This window comes from Xiphophorus maculatus, chromosome 8, assembly GCF_002775205.1.
Source record: "Xiphophorus maculatus strain JP 163 A chromosome 8, X_maculatus-5.0-male, whole genome shotgun sequence".
Lineage (NCBI taxonomy): Eukaryota > Metazoa > Chordata > Actinopteri > Cyprinodontiformes > Poeciliidae > Xiphophorus > Xiphophorus maculatus.
The window spans coordinates 13,776,985-13,791,154 of NC_036450.1; the positions used below are offsets into that span (position 1 = coordinate 13,776,985).

Sequence of the window (14,170 nt, forward strand, 5' to 3'; positions counted from 1 at the left end):
GATGTTGCTGCATTCAAATGCCAAATATGAGTTTCTTTTGACACAGTGGCAGGAATTTTACTATAGTTTCCTTGAACTGCCAGCCTCTGAGACAGACATCTGCAGCAGTCGCCCACCTCAGCACCACCACCCCACTTTTATAACCCTGGGGCAACTGGAAAGCCCCGTGGGATGGCATGAAGAGCGGTGAGACTTTACCTGAAGTGGTGTTGACACGGTTGTGGTGAATCGAGTTTCCCTGCCTATTCTCAGGTAGTCAGTGGTTTGGCAACTAAAGCATGCCTTCCTGTGCTGAAAATGCTTTCAAAAGTCATGGAGGTCATGTCAGATCACAACAAGCTGTTTCACTTTCACTGCAGTCGTTGCAAAGGGGAGCTGGGCTACACGATACACACACACCTACCCCCATGCACACACACTAACCAACTTACTTGAATTGTTTCAAGTAATTCAATTAAGTTTATCCAACTTAATTTGTTGAGTTGGTTTAACTTGACAAATTTACATCAGTCTTACTCAAGTCATTTAGTTTATTTCAAATAAAGACGTAAACTAATAAAGGATCTTTCTTTTTAAAAGTTTTTTTGGACTCAGACGACCTTTATTTGAGAGTAGTTGGACAGGAAAGTGGGGGAGGACATGCAGCTAAGATCATCAGGCCGGGAATCAAACCTGTGACGTCTGTGTCGAGGACTAAGGCTTCCTTATGTGGGTTGTTATCTACCCCTTCACCACCACAGCAAGTTGTCATCACTAGACCAAAAGAATTAAATGAGATTAATACAAGTCCATAAAATGAACTACAGCTCAAATACATTTTTAGAGTGCAGGGGGTCTCAAACTCCAGTCCTTGAGGGCCGCTGTCCTGCAGTTTTTAGATGTGCCACAGGTACAAAAGTGCTGGATTGAAATGGCTTAATTACCTCCTTGTGTAGATCAGTTCTCCAGAGCCTTAATGACCTAATTATTCTATTCAGGTGTGGTGCAGCAGAGGCACATCTAAAAGTTGCAGGACAGCAGCCCTCCAGGACTGGAGTTTGAGACCCCTGTGACTTAAATAAATAAGCAAGCTTTGGAAACCAATATCCACTTCAAATCTGTGAAGTGGAGGGAAAAAGGTAACTAGTTTCAACTCCCTTTCACTGTTAACCTTAAATAAAATCCACAATTTACTCTCAGGAGTCACTCGTTGGTAATTAGACTAGTTTAATCTGAGGTTAATACAGTTGTCCTGTGAGTGACATGTTCGGATTTAACCTTCTGACCCACATGCAGAAGCAACAAGTCCAAGTAATGAATAGGTTTTATTTTCTTTCAAAGGAACAAACAATTAACAGGTTTCCTTGACGTTTCTGGGAGTGGTTAGTGTCACCAACATGCAATCCGTGGCACCTGGAACGAGAGTTGGGTTATTGGTGGCCTGTAATGAGTTGATCAGATGAAGTAGATAAAGCTTACTTTCGAATGGGTTTGGTGAAGCGTGGGAGAGAGGTGCCCAGGGGTCCTGTGTGGAGAGTGGTGATGGCGCTTCCTGAGGCGAGTGCGAAGTAGGTGGTGACTGAGAACCAGAGGTCTGATGAGCAGAGTGGAGATGGGGGGGGGGGGAACAGTGGAGCAGGCAGGCAGGTCCTTACTGGTGGGTTCCACAGGAGGAGAAAATGGTTGAACTGATTCCTCCAGAAAGATCCAGTGACAAATCCTAAGGGAGCAAACACAGAGACTATGAGCTTCAGGTAGGTACTCAAGAGACTGATCAAAAAGCTTAAAATAGCCTGACAACAAGAGGTGGCCAGAGTGACTACCTGTAGACGTTAATCATCCAGCACTGAGTGAAGTCTCTGCTGCGCCTTTATCCCCAGCACTCTGATGAGGCAGAGGAGCTCCACCTGTGAAGGCTGCCCAGGCTCTCCACCAAGATCCTCGCTGGAAGAGATGCGTTACTCGCACTCACACATGCACACAGGAACCCTGACAGTGAGATTTGTTTTTAAACTATCCTAAGCTTTTAGCAAACCTACCAAGACATGGCCGTCCACCTAAACTAACATGAAGGACGAGGAGAGCATTAGTCAGAGAAGGTTTAAGCCTGGCGCTGATGTTCACCACAACCGGACGACGATACTAAACATGCAGTCGAAACAAAAACCATAAATGCAATGAAGAATCTGTGGCAAAGCTTGAATATGGATGTTCACAGAAACTCTTCGTTTGTCCTGACCAAGCAGACGGACTGAGAAGACAAACTGCCTAACATTTCAGTCAATTTCATAGATTTATTCCTTTATTCTTTTAAGGATTGACTGAGGGTTGAATACAAATACATGCCATGAGTTTTATGCTGGTATCTTTAAAAAAATATTTTATAAAGCATGTATCATTTTTCTTTTACTTCACAGCTATGTGCTACTTTATGTTGGTTTATGAAAACAAAAGTGTATTAAAATAAAATGAAATCAGGCATCTAAAAGGTAAAAAAGGTCAAAAAAAATCTCGGAGTAGGAACAATTTTGCAAGACACAGTGGTATTTTGTTAACATTTTGTTTGCTTTCAGCATTTTGTTCCTCAATACCAGCCGCGGGTATTGTCAAACGGAAGTGACATCTTTCCTAAAAAGCTTTGTGTGGCTAAAATCCCTGAAAGACGTAACACAGCAATGTGTAGCAATGAACTCATCCGCTCTTTCTGCCTGTCAGAAGTTGGACTCATTGCTTCTTGTTACGCAGATTCACTCATCTTTACGTATATGTAAAGTCTGTGATTGTGAAACGCATTTCCTGTGACCTGACAAGCACCCTGTATGGAATACCACATAAAGCTATTGCTGCAAAGCAGAAAAGTTTACCAATATTTAGAGAAAATAAGATGTCATTGTTTCTGGAAAAAAAAAAGCAAAGAAAAAAAAATCACACTAGTCACCTCAGAAATGCATTTAGTTCTCATTTTATTTTTTAAGTATTAATCAACTAAAATAAAATGAAGGTTTCATCGGACAGTTAAGATCTTCCAGAGAAAATATGAAATAAAGTCTTTTGGTAGAACGTTCTTTAATTTGTGTTAAATTAAGTAAAAGTAAGTTCAGAACTGTGTCACAGTTTGAGCTGAGCAAAGGACAGAGAACATTTCTAGTGACTTGACGCCTAATCGCCAACTCAAGATGGTTTTGTGAAGTGACATAAACCCACCGCTTGTGCTGATGTTTTTCCAAGCCTGCAACCATTTTGTCTTAAATACCTCTGCAACTTTCAAACCATCCCTCCATATATGTCCTTGGATTAAGTCATTGCCCTGACATGTCTGGACACAGATCAGACATGCATGAGAATTGACCTAATCTCATAACACATATTGTTGTTATTATTAAGTTTAGGTCAGTGCTATTCCCAAGAAACATGTCACAGTTAATACAAATAATAAAATGAATAATTGCAATAAGAAGAACTTAATATTTTAGTCAGGAGGAAATTGCCCAGGATGACGTGCCGTTCATGAGGTTTGGTGCACGTCATTTCCTGTGGGTTCTTCTAAAGAAGTTTCAAAGGAGTGTGATCATGACAAGTCCACACAATTTGACTGTGAGACACAGAGGAGAATGAATGGTCATGTAAAGAATATGCATTTTCAACAGCTTGTGGAAAGAGCAGCAAGTAAGTTTACCTACATTCACTTCTTTTGAACTCAAAAAGCAGCTTTAAACCTCATCGGATCGTTTTCTTCTTAAAATTATGCAACCTATTTTTAGTGACTTGTGGCTGTTGTGAAACTAACTGAAGTTTGCAGTTTCCTGCATGAATGAGCCTGATTCCCTTTTAGCATGTTTTTGTCCAGTATTTGTGTAATGGACATTTTTTACACACAATTTCAGAATATTTAGACTACAAAATAATAAGACATTCTGTTTTTCCTGTCAGTGTGTTCTACAGTGGAAGGAGTTTGGTTCTGCGATTACAGTTTTGTAAATGAACTTCTCCTGTAATGTGAGGCAGTTTACAATAACTGACCACTTCTGTTCTCCTCAGCAATACTCTGCTTCCTGCTGCTTGTATTTGTTGATTCAACAAAAACCGTGGCAGCCGCCAGAAATCAGGGGTGCAGCCATGACCTGCATCACACTCTGAAGCTCACCAGGCTTGTCCATAAGGACACTGGTGATCTAATAAAACAATATGTGAGTAAATTCATAAATCTGCTTCATTTTTACCTGAACAATCATGTGTTGTCACTGTATTAAATTATGTTTTGAATCTGATTCGAATTTCCATTCATCTCTGGCAGAAAGCGTCCCAAGGGGAAATGGCAGAGCTCCTCTGCAAGGCTTCAGTGAGTGACATCCCTGACCCAAACATCTCTGGGCTGGAGCCTTCAGAGAAAACAGCAAGCATGTATGCACAGCTCCAAGCCTTCGCCCCTCATCTGAGGAGGGTGTACGAGCAGCAAACAGACTTGCAGCCTCCCAAGAGTCCGCTTCTAAATCTGCTTAACATGGTGATAAATCGGACCGGGATGCTGACTCGCCGCATAAACAACTTTTATCACAAAGTCTTCCCGAACCTTCCTCTACCGGAACCGGCGGGTGGATCCACAACACTACCGTCGCCTCAGAACATCTTCCAGCAGAAGGTCTACGGCTGTGTGGTCCTGACGACCTACAAGAAGCTCCTGACAAACATGTCCAAAAACATGAGGACTCTAAGAAGCAAAGTCTGCAGAAAGGCACCACCAAGTGAATTCAACTTATTTTGATGACCTGGGACTGACCTTCGGCGGTCAGTTTCCAGCAGCACTTTACTTACTTGTAATAGACTTACAAAAACATTAGCTTGAAGATGGCAGGTAAATTGGAGTAATGGAGGATATTTATCGTATTTAATATTTATTTTCTGAAAGTGTTCCTGGAATGAGTGAAGTGTGAAATGATTAACAGGCTTATTGTTGCATGTTTTGTAATTTAAATGTTTTTTTTTTGTTTTTTTTTGCTTTACACATAACATTAATCTCTTGTTCACGCCTGATTACATCAGTATGGAGAATTAAAAGATGCAACACAAGCTGATCTGTCTGTTGGATTATTTCTGTAAATTTTTCTAATGGGTTTTTTTCCCCCCAAAGTGTATGAAAAGTATCATGTGCTGTTTTTTTTTTTCTTTTTTGGCACAGAATCACTCCCTAAAAGAGGAGTTAAAAAGAAAATCGGGAAGCTGCTGAGACGCTGACTGTGTGATATCAACTTTTAGTGACGCATGTGTTCAACACAGGGCTGCATCAGATAGGAAAGATTTCATGAAACTAGCAGGCTGTCTGGTCAGTCACAAGGTGTGTGTGGGTGTGTGTATGTGTTTTGGGAAGGTCAGACCACTAAATTTGTTAACGGTGTGCCATTTGCAGCTTTGCATCGTTATATAGATGCTCATGTAAGGGCGTATTAAGATGGGGAACAAAAATGATAACATTTTGGATAAAGTTGCCCCCATGAGTGAAGACTTGAAGACTTGAGCTTTATTATTCTGGATAATATCGTTTCTACAAAATTAACTAATTTTAGTTCAACTTTCCTCCAGTCACAAGCTGTCAGGAAACTAGAAGTAGATAGGGGATTTACTCTAGGTCATGAATCAAGTTCCCTGTTATAACTTTGCTTTATTTAAAGCAACACTGAGGGCACATTAGGGCAACACCTACTATTGAGTGTGGATCATGCATTTCTTTTAACTGTACTTATAATATATACCTCAGCCCACATTTGAGGAAATATAAAAACAGCTGCTGACATCTCAGTAAAAATTTTGGCAAATTTACCAAATACTGCAGAAATAGTATTACCATTAAACTTGCCCACATTTTGTCACATTAGAACCACAAACTTTCATGCATCTTATTGGACAGCACAAAATATTGTGTGACAGCGATATGAAAGAATTACAATATGTAGTTATTTGAAGTTTTCATAAATAATTATCCTAAATGTGTGATGCACATTTACATTCAGCCTATTCTGAAGAATGATCTTTTGCTGTGGATACAGCGGTGAGTCTTTTGGGGTGTGTCTCTACCAGCAGACTGAAAAGTTTGAACTCTGTTTTTTTTAATTTTTTTATAAAACAGCAGCTTAGTCAAACTGAGCACATTTTCACACAAATTCTAGATAAGATTTAGGTCTGGTCTTTAATCTATCCCATTATCGCTGAGCATGTTTAGTGTAGTTGTTCTGAAGGCAACTGAACCTCTGCCAAACCCTGCATGTTCTGCACATTCAAGTTTTGCTTCCGGATTTCCCATCAACTCTGACCAGCTTTTCAATCCTTACAAAGCAAATATGAATCCCTTCAGCATGATGCTGCCACAACCCATATTTCACAACGAGGATGGTGCACTGAGATGTGCAATCAGTCAGTTTCCTGCAAGTGTGACGTTTCACATCTAAGTAAAGACTAAGTAAGCTTTTTTTTTTGAAGAATATTTTTTTATTGAATGCTATAACATAAAAGAAAGAACAAGTGACAGTGATACACTTAACACAGATTCTCATTAAATAACTTGGTCCCCAAAGCAAACAAACACAAATAAACAATAATGAACAATGAGAAAAAAGAAAAAAGACAAAAAAGAAAAAAAAAAAAAGAGAAGAAAAAAAAAAAACAGCAATCTCTGCACAGTTCTCTTAATGTCCTTTGTAACGTTTCAGAAACTCGGTCAACGGTGACCATGTCTTTTCAAATTTCGCTCCTTTTCCTCTGACAATATAAGTGAGTCACTCCAGAGCCATACAGGACGACATCTCCTTCACCCACATGTGATTTGATGGTATATCCATTTTTTTCCGGTATAGAGATATTAATCTCCTGGCCTGCAGGAGTCCAAAGTCAATCAATTTTAACTGTCTGGAATTAAAAACACAGTTCTCTGAATAAATACCCAAAACACACATTTTGGCCTCAGCAGGTACATTCACTCCAACGATCTCTGACAAAGTTTGTGTAACCAAGTTCCAATATTGTTGTAACTTTGGACACTCCCATACACAGTGAAAGAGAGTACCTCTTCCAACCAAACATTTACAGCAGATATCTGGGATGTTAGGTGCCCAGCGGTTCAATTTGACTGGAGTTATGTAAATTCTCATCAACCACTTGTACTGAAGGAGTTTCATGCTTGTATTGATTGATTGCTTTTGGGCCTTTACGCATGCAGTATTCCAGTCCGCTACTTGTATCTCCTCTCGGATGTCAGCTCTCCAAAGACTAAATAAGCTTAATCTTTTTTTATGGCCTTCTTTCAACAATGTCTTCCTTTGGAAAACCTATGTATTATTTTCCTTCCACTTCACAAATATTAGTGTTAGTCTATCAGATCCAAACTAGTATTAATTTATTACATTCGAGGAAACAGTACACTGTCAGGTTTCAAAACCAAAAAAGGATCTAAGTCTTAATTAACCCACTGGACAGAGACTGAGCACAGGGCCACCCATAGCTGTTTAATCACTACTCATCTTATAGAAAATGTCAACTTCATCAGTTGGTAGTGTCAAATTAATAATAATAAAAAAAATCTCTTTGAATGAACTTAAGAGTGTAAATATAAGCCAGGGAGTATGACAAACCTTTAATAGTTGCAGGGGTCTCAGACTCCAGTCCTCAAGGGTCGGCGTCCTGCACTTTTTAGATGTGCCACAGGTACAAAAAACGCTGGAATGAAATGGCTTAATTGCCTCCTCCTTGTGTAGATCAGTTCTCCAGAGTCTTGCTAACGACCTAATTATTCTATTCAGGTGTGGTGCAGCAGAGGCACATCTAAAAGTTGCAGGATACTGGCCCTCCAGGACCGGAGTCTGACACCTGTGGTTTAAAGGGTGTTACAGGTTGATTTAATATCCCTTTCTTGAAATTTTATTTCTTTAAACAAATTATTTTGACTTTTATTTTGAAGGGCCCACTCAAACACTCTCTTCTCAGAGAAACGGACTGAAAGAGCCTTGTATCAGTCCGTTTCTCTCTTCTCAGAGAAACGGACTGAAAGAGCCTTGAAAAAGTGCTTCCGATAAACTCATTTTATGAAAATTATGAGTCAAGTGGAAAATAACTTCTGAAACTTTGAGTGGTTGAATCCTGTGGTGACACCACAAGTGTTTTTTTTTTGTTGTTTTTTTTACCTACGCTGCATCACAACTACTCATATGCAATAAATTAAAGCATTATTGGAACTCAGTTCAGTTCAGTAATTGAAACACAAGGAAACAAACATGACAGAAAAAGTTTCATGTTTAATAGCAGATTGAAAGGTATTCATTTTCAAAAGATACTTTTAATTTTACAACTGATTGCAACACATTTACTGAATATGAATGTATGAGAAGAAAATGCAGAGTCCAGGTGTAGCAGGACTCTAGATGTGGCACACATTCAGGGTGATTTAAGTCACACACACACTTTAGCATCAGAGTGGGCCCAGAAGCTGTTTGGGACCCTTAACATAATTTAATCTGAACTATTTCTGACTACTAATGGCCACCAGAACACAATATGTTTTATCTTGTCATCCATATTTCTACATTTGTCTATTACCCATCTAATTTAATAATTTAATAACTATTGTTAAAAACTCAGATATGAAACAAATGATAGACATATTTTGAAAAATACACATTACTCATACATTTGTAAATATGCTTTTTATTTATTTCGTTTGTTTGTTCCCTGCTAGTAATGAGGCCCTAAACTGCTGTTTCCCGATTTGAGAAATACTGCCACTAGATGGCAGTATTTCTCAGTAACAAAGTAAGATCAAAACTGAATAATAGGCAATACGCAATTACAATCATGATATTAATAATGACTAAGGTTTATGAGTTCTAACTTTTTTAAGCAATTTCATTATTTTATGATTGTTTTTACCGTTTGACAGTCAGAAAAGCGTGGGTAGAAGGAAGAAAGATGGCAACATATCTTCCGATTGCTGCAACATTTGGTGTAAAGTTCAAATGCTGACTTGCCGTTTTTAAGTTTCATTTTGTTTTGATTTTTATGCTTGTATTTATTTTTGTTCAGTTTAGAAAGCTTCTCAAAGACTCTTATGTGAAAATGTCAGTTGTGTTTGTCAAAAATTGTATCATGAACTTTGAGAGAAAAGTAAATGTTTTAAGTTGCTTCAGTCTTCTCACCATTGCTCAAGGAAAATGGTTTCCATTACGGTACTTATTTTTATTTCAGGTTATGATGTTTTTTTTTCTTCTGATACATCTTTGCAGCATTTGCTCAAGTGTAGTTCTCTCCCCATAAAGAAATGTTTTAACCTTATACTAACCTTAAAATATGAATGATCCTCTTATGATGAAGTAGCACAAAGATTATATACATGTTATTATTCTGCTTATTTGAAAATCATTGAGGCTTTGTTGCACAATAACTCCATCCTGAGAAATAAAGGGTTCATGCATCGTTCAAGGCCCTACATTAATATGGATTTTATGCCCATACTTTTTTCTTATAATAATAATATAATAATAATAATAATAAACAGTTTCAATGTCCTTTATTTTGCATCTACAGATTGCAGGGAACTGGCACTTACTGCTCACTACCAGAAATAAATATTTTCTGTAATAGAAAGAAAATGACAAAAAAAAAAAAAAAAACATTTTGCCATGAGACAAACTATGCTGTCTTTGATCAAGGAGCATTACAAAAATAAAACTTTGCATGTTGAAGCCCCTGCATTGACATATATAGTCATTTGTATCTAAATATCATTCCGTTTCTTGAACACTGCTAACAATAAAAGAGGATATTTATTTGAATAAAGTCCCATTCACAAACCTACACTCATTATTGGCATGAATGTTAAATCAATTTTTGGCTTTTAATTCTTTTTCAGACTTGACTGGTTATGGTGCAAATTTATTAAATAAAGAAAATCTATAAATGAATCAGAAAATGGCCCATTCTGGCAAGAACAGCAGTCAAACCATGTTAAAAGCTGTTAGCCATATACAGCTATAAGAGTTGTGTATTCCAGGCATGATGCCATAAAGGCTTTAACCCCGTGTTTGCGGTGGCTTGGTTGGGTTATGACATTCACTCTGATCTAAAAAAGACAATTTAAAAGTCTGCTTTATGGCCGAAAGCTGAAAGAGCATTCATGCCCATGAAGTGTATTGTAAAGTTTTCACTGGAACCAAAATGTTATTTCTTTTAAAATAAATGCAAATAATAAAGTGTTTTTGTGCAAACAATGCAAGGCAAGCACATTCTATAGTAAAGAAATAAATATTTTCTGTGATCCTACAAGACAACTATAATATCACATGAGATTTATGAAAATAATTTGTATATTCATTCCCATTTAGATCAACAAATAGAGTCATCTATATTTGAATATCATTGCTCTGTCTTGGCATACAGTAGTGCAATCTTATTGCTTAGAATTAAGTCTTCTAATAAATTCAAATTGCCGTTCAGTTTGCATAGTTGTTCCAACATGCAGGAGGCGTATTGTCAGTGCAAGCATTTTGCTACAGAGCAAAACAAGAAATTAATATCACACAGTTAAGGCATAAAACTTTCTATTCTCAAAGCTTACTTAAAACAGCTGGACACTTCAGGCTAGCAACACAACTGGCAGAAAGGGTTCACATCCGACTTTAAAAACCGAATGTTCATCCTTGATTCGATGTCAAAGTTAGACAACAGCTGCAAAGAAAAAAAAAAAAAACGTCAACTCAGCTACGCGTTTCAGACTCATACAAATTCATTCAAACTAACTAAAATCAATTTCAATGTCATTTTAAAAACATATGCTGACTAGCTGTGCAACACATTAAATATTGGATGAACTATTTTTCTTCTTTTTAAAGCACAATGTGAACAAACCTTCAGGAAATGCTCGAAGGTGATTCCCTCATAAAATTCATTGGGGTCCTGAGTTCAAACAGGAAACTTGTGATTTAGGCTGTGCAAGGAATGAAGCAAACGACTTTATCTAATCAAAACCACTTCCTTACCTTGTGACCAACTGTTCTGGCCACTTCAAACATGGCTGCATCAGCAATGGCTTTGGCTGTTTCTTTCCCCAGTGCTCCGCTGCGAGATAACAACTCCTCCACCACCTGGAAGTATCAGAACAAGACCAGCTCTGATTTCCGGAGGTGAAATCCTCAATTTCCAGGTGACTGACAAACAATAATTCAAATGATTCTTATTACAATAAGGATCTTTTGAATATTTTGGATTCAATAAGAAGCTCACATGTCTGTAATCCTCAAGCGTTACCAATCCATCGCCGTCTGAGTCATGCATGTTGAATATAACTGCAGAGAAAAATGCAACTTTTATGCCAGTCACTGGCAAACATCGATTAGAGATTCCCTGAAGACAAAACGCACATTGAAGTTTTTCCCTCCTGATATTTTTACGCTGTTCATCTGTTATTTTCGGAGACGGGGGCCTGAAATGAGACATGACCACCAGAAATTCTTCAAAGCCAATCTCGTCTGCGCTGCCCTGATGACTCGGGGAAAAGTTTCTGCAATAAAAACAACACAAAAAAAATACATGCCATAATTATTCTAAGAGTTAACTTGCACGCACAATAGTACCAACAGTAATAACAAGCAATTAAATAGAGAAAACCGAGCCCAAGTTTCATAAGAGTAAAGTTATGTTGTAAATGCAAATGTAGGCATCAGTGTAAAATGCCTACACTTGTCCATATATATATATATATATATATATATATATATATATATATGTTTAGTTTTTTTTTTTAATCTGTCTCTTCCTGGTTATTTCTGTCAGCCAGCAATAACAGTAGGCAGGCCCAATAAACTTTCACTCCTGAGCCAAACTTGACAGATTTTCTCTTCAGCAAGAAACATCACCATCTCATGGTGATGTTAGTTCTTCTTAAAAGAGTAATGCCTGCATTTTTGGATCACCCTTCAAGATAAGACTGATCAGAGTTTGTGATTGGCCGGACATTGTTTTGTTCAGAAAACAGCTGACAGCACACGGGTGTAACACCTATTTCCTGCACAGAGGATATATGGGGAAGGTGAAAGTGCTGACACCATCATTCTGCATTGGCAAAAAGCTGTGACACATCCAGTCCATATATTTATTCAAGAAAGGTCTCTTTAATGAAGAACAAAACTGTCTCTTTCTCTTTATAGCACAGACTGCGTGTCATTGCCCATATATGGTACTGCTTCCTGTTGCAGGGAAAGGAACTATTGATATCTTATTTCTTAATCAAGATATAAAATTAATTACCTGCTGTAGAAACATGGAAGTGCGAATAAAGATTCATTTATATTTTACATTTCTTGCTTTGTATGTTTCTTAATAAAATAAAGAGAATTGTAAGAGAATGTGAGAAAATCAAAAATTACTGTTAAATATATTTCACATTGCTACAATGTTCCATAGATTTCTTTGTTACACTCTGGGCTGTTTTTTATTTTAATTGTTTTACGTTATAGAGGACAGTTAGAGGAATTAAATAAAAAAAAAAATAGAAATTATTATTCATAATGAAGATTCATCGCTGTACTGTACCTTCGGTTAAAGAAAGCCTCTATGATCTCTACACGAATGGGATTGTATTTGAGAGAAGAGATGCATCGGAAATGTTCCCTCCTGAGAGAAGAAAAGGAAATTAAGATGCCAAACTTGGTGCAATATGAGACTAGTTTCATGTTAGATGAGATGACTCAAGCTTTGCAATTAAGGTTTCCAGTTTAAAAATAATTAAGTTGGCATTTCATGATCTGTTACTGACTGGAAACGGTTTGTAAATGAGTCAAGTACTCACAGAAGACCCAAGGAATCAGTGCAAAATTATGAACTTACAGCTTACCTCAAAACATCATCTCCATCACTCAGCTCTCTGAACCTCTTATGAAGAACTCTAATCTGCTTAAGTGAATCTGAAAACAAACCACAAAGTGAGCAAATACTGTAATAATTGTACAATTTGTAAGTTTAAGGTGGAAATTCAAGGCTCCCTTTTCACTAATGGATGATTCCGAGCTGCCTATTTTGTGTATTCAAATTTCATTTTCCACTTATTTAGTTTGCATTCTGTGCGTCTACCAATAAACCTCTGAGAGAACAGAGGAGTTCACTTGACAAGTAGTGAACAGTGCTGCAGCAACATCTATTATTAACAGCAATGTGCTGTGTAAAGGATAATGTTACACTTCCTTCCCTTAACTTTCACTCTAAATTATTCACCACTCCTGCGCCAAACTTGGCACAGTTACGCGTCTTTTCAGCACGAAACCAAATGGTGGTTTGTTCTTATTAAATAAGGAACGCTTGCATTTTTTAAAATTTTTTTTTTGCATCCCCCTTCAAGATAAGACTGAAAATTATTTATACTTCCTTCTCTTCCGACAGGGAAGATTTTGATAACAGATAATGATCACTCACAGCCAGTTTTCTCCGACAGATCTGCGTATTCAATCGGATCCGGTGTAGACTTTAGTGCTCCCATCGTTGCTAAAGGCTCTCTCTCCCCTCTCTGACCTGTGGCGTTATCAAAGGATGTAATCCACAGGGATCATGCGATCATGTTTCACAATAATCCATGTCCGTATTAGTGTTTACCTCAGATCCCGGGCTCCCACCTGTTTTTTGCTTTCGTGTGCAGGCCAAGCAGTTCGCATCCCCCTGCAGGCGGCGATGGCTACTTCCGCAACACCAGTTGCTATGACGACACAGTCCTTAAAAACAACACGGCAACGTCTGATTCAAATTTCTGAAGCTTTTATTTACCTAATGGCTGAAAATAATAGTAATTTAAAAAAAAAAAAATCTAAATCCGGGTTTGAGGTTAATCATATTCAATAAGTCAGAATGTTATTGGAAGATTCAGTTATTTCAGTAAGTGGTGATTAATTATTAATAATTATTTCTGTTAATTATATTTTTAAACTTACAGCTATATAAATCAGGATTACATCGAAACAACAAAAATCATGTTTTGCTTACAGAAATTAGACCTTAATAAATGTACGTTGAAGATTATTTTCAAAATGTATTTTTAATTTGACCACTATAGCTTTATCAGAATGCACACTAATTTATTGAAAATGACTAAGTGCATAATGTAACCCTTCTTTTTCGTTCTGAGTCAGTGGGTTCGCTTGACAACGCACACTTGGGTTTATTTTATTTA

At 37.5% G+C, this 14,170-nt stretch overlaps 2 protein-coding genes across 3 annotated transcripts; one reads left to right on the forward strand and one right to left on the reverse strand.

The window, feature by feature from the left end:
• Positions 1 to 3,567: 3,567 nt before the first annotated feature.
• On the forward strand, positions 3,568 to 5,051 carry LOC102224442. Its single transcript, XM_005810092.2, has 3 exons — positions 3,568 to 3,645; positions 4,018 to 4,166; positions 4,274 to 5,051. The coding sequence occupies exons 1-3, from the start codon at positions 3,591 to 3,593 to the stop codon at positions 4,739 to 4,741; spliced, it is 672 nt and encodes a 223-aa protein (XP_005810149.1). The 5' UTR covers positions 3,568 to 3,590; the 3' UTR covers positions 4,742 to 5,051.
• A 4,544-nt stretch (positions 5,052 to 9,595) lies between these two features.
• LOC102219084 (calcineurin B homologous protein 3-like) lies at positions 9,596 to 13,700 on the reverse strand. Of its 2 annotated transcripts, none has more exons than XM_014472918.2 (9): positions 13,600 to 13,700; positions 13,423 to 13,518; positions 12,848 to 12,917; positions 12,547 to 12,627; positions 11,376 to 11,515; positions 11,239 to 11,300; positions 10,995 to 11,099; positions 10,864 to 10,911; positions 9,596 to 10,683 (listed from the first exon to the last, which is right to left on the reverse strand). In XM_014472918.2, the coding sequence occupies exons 2-9, from the start codon at positions 13,484 to 13,486 to the stop codon at positions 10,597 to 10,599; spliced, it is 657 nt and encodes a 218-aa protein (XP_014328404.1). In that variant the 5' UTR covers positions 13,487 to 13,518; positions 13,600 to 13,700; the 3' UTR covers positions 9,596 to 10,596. The 2 variants fall into 2 exon arrangements, with proteins under 2 accessions (XP_014328404.1, XP_023193614.1); XM_023337846.1 differs by having other exon boundaries at positions 13,620 to 13,675.
• Between the last annotated feature and the right edge of the window lie 470 nt (positions 13,701 to 14,170).

What these genes read in the sequence shown, in the direction of transcription:
- LOC102224442 (XM_005810092.2), top strand. Translation starts at nt 3,591, where the DNA reads ATGAATGGTCATGTAAAGAATATGCATTTTCAACAGCTTGTGGAAAGA. An exon ending in GCTTGTGGAAAGAGCAGCAA is followed by an intron (nt 3,646 to 4,017) that starts GTAAGTTTACCT and finishes TGTTCTCCTCAG; the next exon opens with CAATACTCTGCTTCCTGCTG. An exon ending in GTGATCTAATAAAACAATAT is followed by an intron (nt 4,167 to 4,273) that starts GTGAGTAAATTC and finishes CATCTCTGGCAG; the next exon opens with AAAGCGTCCCAAGGGGAAAT.
- LOC102219084 (XM_014472918.2), bottom strand. Translation starts at nt 13,486, where the DNA reads ATGGGAGCACTAAAGTCTACACCGGATCCGATTGAATACGCAGATCTG. An exon ending in TCTGTCGGAGAAAACTGGCT is followed by an intron (nt 12,918 to 13,422) that starts GTGAGTGATCAT and finishes GTTTGTTTTCAG; the next exon opens with ATTCACTTAAGCAGATTAGA. An exon ending in CAGGAGGGAAAAACTTCAAT is followed by an intron (nt 11,301 to 11,375) that starts GTGCGTTTTGTC and finishes TTTTCTCTGCAG; the next exon opens with TTATATTCAACATGCATGAC.